This window comes from Mesitornis unicolor, unplaced genomic scaffold, assembly GCF_000695765.1.
Source record: "Mesitornis unicolor isolate BGI_N332 unplaced genomic scaffold, ASM69576v1 scaffold11214, whole genome shotgun sequence".
NCBI classification, from domain to species: domain Eukaryota; kingdom Metazoa; phylum Chordata; class Aves; order Mesitornithiformes; family Mesitornithidae; genus Mesitornis; species Mesitornis unicolor.
The window spans coordinates 19,470-24,961 of record NW_010182086.1 but is presented as its reverse complement, the minus strand read 5'-3'; the positions used below and the strand labels follow the sequence as shown (position 1 = coordinate 24,961).

General features: G+C 38.3%; 1 protein-coding gene across 1 annotated transcript; it reads right to left on the bottom strand.

Annotated features, from left to right (window-relative positions):
* Positions 1–2,624: 2,624 nt before the first annotated feature.
* BTG4 (B-cell translocation gene 4) lies at positions 2,625–4,109 on the bottom strand. Its single transcript, XM_010183654.1, has 4 exons — positions 3,937–4,109; positions 3,332–3,469; positions 2,961–3,156; positions 2,625–2,801 (listed from the first exon to the last, which is right to left on the bottom strand). Exons 1-4 carry the CDS (start codon positions 4,107–4,109, stop codon positions 2,625–2,627), a joined length of 684 nt encoding a protein of 227 aa, XP_010181956.1.
* Between the last annotated feature and the right edge of the window lie 1,383 nt (positions 4,110–5,492).

Here is a 5,492-nt window from a genome sequence, read left to right as displayed (position 1 = left end):
AAACGTTGTTGCAAAAGCTCAGACTCACGGTTTCCAGGAACAGAAGAAAAATACAGAACACCTCATAAATCTGCTTAATGTAAAAAAAAAAATAAAAGATTGTTTTGGGTTTTTTTCTTTATTTTTTCTTAAACTAATGTAGCACTCCACTACATGTTCTGAAGTCTCCGCAGACGCCAGTTACACATTTCTTCTGCCTTTATGAAGCTGTGAAAGCTATAATCAACCCAAATGATTGCATCTACACAATTGCACATGAGATATTATCTCCACCTCTGAAAGCATCTTGCCCAGCTCAGACAGCCTTTACTTGTTCTGAAATCAGCATATTTCAGCTGCTCTGCAGTACCACCTGTACAGGAATGCAGGTCCTGCACTGTCAAAGACTAGCCCTGCTCTTAAGCTTGGAGAGACTGTCTTTTCTCCTCCTAAATTCAAGAGCCAAACCCTGAAACACATTAAACACTCAGTATTTGCTGATTAATGAAACATTAGCTCTTCTACGCTCACCACAGCCTCTGGTTTAGGTAACAAGTGGGGAAAAAGCACAGAGTCACCTAAAATCCTTCCTTCCTCAAGAATTCATGAGGGAACAGGACAAGACTTATTTCATGAGTCACTGAACACCCTCAACACTAATGTTGTTACCTCATTATACATCAAATATTCAACACTAAGAAGTGGTTGGATTATTACAACTTCACAAGTTATGTATCCACTCCATTATCTCAGAATTGCTGAATCAATTGTTCACACCTTCACCCTATACACAGATGCTTACTTTGATCTTGCTAGGAAAAAAACCACTGCTGATTACAATAAAGTCATTAAGCTGCTAGAGTGGAAGCTTTATTGTCAAAGCTGCAAGAGCTAGTTGGAAACACTGCTTCTTAATGAAGAAGCCTCTCCTCACAACTTATTTACTCAGCTTAATCAACACCCCACAGATTGCAGTATTCTTACATTAAAAAAATACAAACTCTCAGACTTTAAAAGGAAGTCTCCTAAAAAAAGAAATTCTCTATTTAGAGACTTTAAAAGGAAGTCTCCTAAAAAAAGAAATTGTCTATTTCAAGGAAGTGTAGGATTTTTACTGTTTCCACAAGCGATATACCAAACCCTATTAATACCAAGTTTATTACAAAATTCTTATGCAAAAGTGCATGTGACTGATATGGGCTTCCTCTGAAAAAATACAGAGGAAGTCATGGTGAAGCATGACTGAGACATAACTGTGAGAACAGTTGATTACAGCCCTTGGTCTCCTTCTGGTTATTCCCATTCACACCATATTTGAAAGGTAAGCTAGGATACAGTTTATTGAGCACCAACAGCTTGACAGAGCAAGTGTTAACTTGTCATACTTACTATGAGATTCTTAACTAAAATCTGTACTCTGTTTTAATTCTCTCCCTGAATTCACTTGTACAGGTAGACCTTCAGTTTTGAGCTAGCTCCTAGCTGTCTGCTTTTACAGGACAAAAAATGCTTTCCCTTCAGGACTACTTATTAGCATCTTTTTTTCATCATTGCTTATTAGATAGTAATAGTTGGACTGCAGCAAGTCTAAGTGGCTGCACTAAGCAACAAACAGATATTTACATGAGCTATTAAGTTTCGCCAAGCTAGTTTGTTTAGCAAAATAAAAGCTATTGACATCACTTCTGTAACTCTTATGCCCCACAGTTTAATCAGCAGGCAACGATTGAGTAGGTGACAAGTGGAGGCAGTAGGAAGACATACAGCAAGTCAGCAAAGCAGTTATGTTGATTCTGATTGTTTGAGACCACATTTTTACTCAGTACTGGAAATAGTTTTAAAGCCCAGAAGTACTCCAGTGAGTCCTTCTCCACTTAAAGGGGAGTCCTCATTTTTCTGAAGTTCTGGACTAAGAGACATTTTTACTCAAGTTATCCAGAGCTATGAGAAAAGCTTCCTACAGGCCACAGCACTGGAAAGTGGCAGGTTAGACATACTCAGAGATAAAAGATCCATCATTCTACAAGGTGATGTGTTAGCTTACAGCTGCAGAAAGCTACAACACCACGTGTATTTGCCCTTGTCCATGAGGTTGTGTTCTTCTGATAGGTAAGCTATAGTCTAAAGGCAAAAGTTAGCTGGAGCCACAAGGCGATTTTTCACAGCTGCATATACCAAAGCTTCACTCAAGGGGGAGCATAGAGATGATTCTGCTTGTGATGTGGAAATGTTTTGTTCACAATGCAGCTGCTCCTGCTAAGGAAGCAGACTATTATTCAAAGTAACTTGCAGGACATTTTTATCTTCCTTGACTTGCTTGTGTTTACTAAAAAGCTTTTTAACTCCCTTCAAGGCACTGATAGCAGATCAGATGGCTTTTAAAAAAAACATGAGTAGATTTATTGATATATGCACTTCCTTTTTAACTTACAAGTAGAGTCTCACATAAATTTTCTATCTTACGTTAACATTAATAAAACATTTAAAAGGTTATATAATAAAACCCCAAAGTTTCAGATATACAAAGTAAGAGATAAGGAATAGACAGTAAGTGCTTTCTGTTTTTATGAAACTTTGGAGTGCCAGCCTTCATCCCATCCCATACTCCAGTGTTTCAACAACTTAAAACAGGTGCAGCCACAGATCTACCGCTTGCTATTGATCCAGTGGTATCTATCAACACGCGGTCCTGTGAAAGCGGCTGTTGGCCTGTAGACTTTGTGACCCCTGTGCTGGGCATAGTATGAGACATCAGTCATATAGGTCTTCCTATGAAGATACTGAGACCAGGGCTGTATGGGTGCCTTGCAGTAGTCACTGAACTAAATAGCAAGAAATGAGATAATGTTAAAATGTGTCTGGGAAAGAGAAGCATTTAGTCTGGCCATCAGTTGTTAAGTCTACTGCATTCCTTCATAAGGGAACCTAGAGGGCAAATGCTGCCTCTTACTGAAAGCCACATATCATTACCACATGCTTACCTGGTAGACACTGTTAGGATTGCTGACAGTAGGGATAGCTTTTGGCTCCTTGCAGAAGCTCTCTTCATCTGAGGAAATACCAGAGTAATAGTCTAGTGCTGCTCTGTCAACAGCATAGCTGATCTGCTGAGGAAGCTCTGGATTCTCTTCTCCTTCAAAGTGCGCAATTGTGAAGGGCCGGTTCTTCTCACCGTATCTGAAAGTGACTGTATTTGTATAATGCAGCTCTGCAACAGCCCTGTGGACATCTGTTAGGAGTCAGCTGGCACTACTAGGTACATCCTAGGACATGAAGACTCCAGTAACAGGCTTGGAGTTGATCAAGTTTCTACCAGGGCACTTTACATGGTAGTCACAGCTTTCCAACTCACCTGCAACACACCTCAAATGGATCAACCCATAGTGTCATCTCTTTTGGCAAACCAAGCTTATTAAAGTCCACATTACTCTCCACACAAGCTTGCTCCAACAGTGGATCTCTTGTCTGTTGTTTGTTTATCCTTATACACCTAAGTAAGAACAAAGTGCAGTCCAACTTAAGATTTCACTGCAGCTTTGCAAGTTTGGCTAATATAGAAGCACACTTAAGCTCACCGATTATTTTCTCAACACATTTAGCATATTGATGCAAATACTTATGGCCACAAGCAGCAAGTTAAGCTAGCAAGCTGATTTATAAAAGACCACTTGAATTCTACATTCAAGTCGTCAGAGGGCTACTCAAGACACTGTGTAAAATATCTTCAGATTGTCACCTCAGCTCTCCAGTCATACCTACACAGGCACACACTGTGAAACCACTTACAAAATAGGTGCATCTTTACCAGTTAATAACACCTCTTCCCTCAAGCTTAAGGGGTAGCTAAGTGGTTCTCTTTCAGTTTTGCATCACCTATTTCCAGTTTAAGGGCTCCAGGCACTGAAATGCCATACAACAGCTCCATTTCCCCTCCTCTTCTACTAAGAGTGCTCTTACCTGAAGGCTTGTCCTCTGGATGGATTGTCCAAGTACCAGTGATTCTTATACTTCTCAAACAGTATTGTTGTTAGCTTAGCTGCAAATTTCTCCATTTTATGCTTGCTCAGCTTATCTTCCCTTTTCACTAGCCTTGTGATGAAGAAGACTGTGGCAGCAATTTCATCTTTCATTTTAAATTGAAGCGCACAAAGTGCTTTAGCTGTTGAATAGTCATCAGTAGAGATGAGACACTACACTAGAGAGATTTAATAACATTAAGGTACTATCAAGTTCCAAGGATGAATATTGCAAAAGCTGCATAAGCCATACAGATAGAGCCTAGATAAGTCTAACTGCCAAACAACTGATAAATTTAGTCCTAGGTAGTGAAATCAATTTAATGTATTGCTAGAAGGCACTCACACTAAGCAAGCTAACAGAACACTTATAAAGTTTAAAAGAGAATACTCCTTATTACATATCACTTATACACTACAGTCAACAACCAGCAGATTCTACAATTACATAGCTCTTCTATATACAATGAAGACCACAAACATTACCTTCTCAGACAAAAGTTGTTGAAAGTTTGAAATTTGCTTTATAAACAGCTTCAAACAGTCATCAAGGAAACAAACCTAATGCTATAAAAACCTATATCATTTATATAAGATGAGAACAAAAACCAACACCCAAACCACCCTTAACACTCTACCACTGCTTGCTTAGGGTTTATATAGAACAGGAAATCATGTGGCTCTGAGGAATGGAACAATATTCAGGTGAGCACTATTAGATTAACTAACATGCTGGTTTCAAAGCTTTTTCAGTTTACCTGGTTTTTTTCCAATATTAGCTCCTTCTTTTAGGGTATATTTAATTGATTCAGTATTGTACTCTGTTGTGTCTATCAGGCTATCTCTTAAACATCTGTGAAATATTTAAGTGAAATATTCACCACGAGAAAAATAGTACCAGACCTATTAATTAATTACTAAAATTGCACTTGACTGCTTCTAGTAGACTTTAGACAACACAGTTACTTATCCTTATGAAACTCTCACATTTTGTATTTATTTTGAAAATTACATGACTCTATTTATCGTAACATTAATATTCCTAGTGATCTATACAGATGTTCACATTATTAGTATAACTTTATTTTGGTTTTGAGGTATTTCATACAGAGTGTGAATACAAAAACATGCAAGCAGTTTCTCAAATATGAGTGCTTCAGTGTTTAAAACTTCAAGCAATAATTAGCTGGGGCACATTCAGAGAATAGCTGATGTGTTCTTTTTTCCCTTTGCTGTCTCAGGAAGTTATGCCGCCAGTGTCAGGTATCAGGAACTGTCAAGACAAGAGAACAAATTAAGGTAAAATAGCTGAGTATTTAAACTGGCTCTTAATTTGACTGTGGATGTTGCAGCCAGGCAATTCAAGTGCTTACATTTCAGTTTTGTAAAGAGCTTGTGATAACAAAATAAAGCATGAAGGCACAAATTTATAGAAGTACACATCTTTGCAGAAGTGTACCATAAACCATGAACTCCTGCCTATTTCTGGCTATTTCT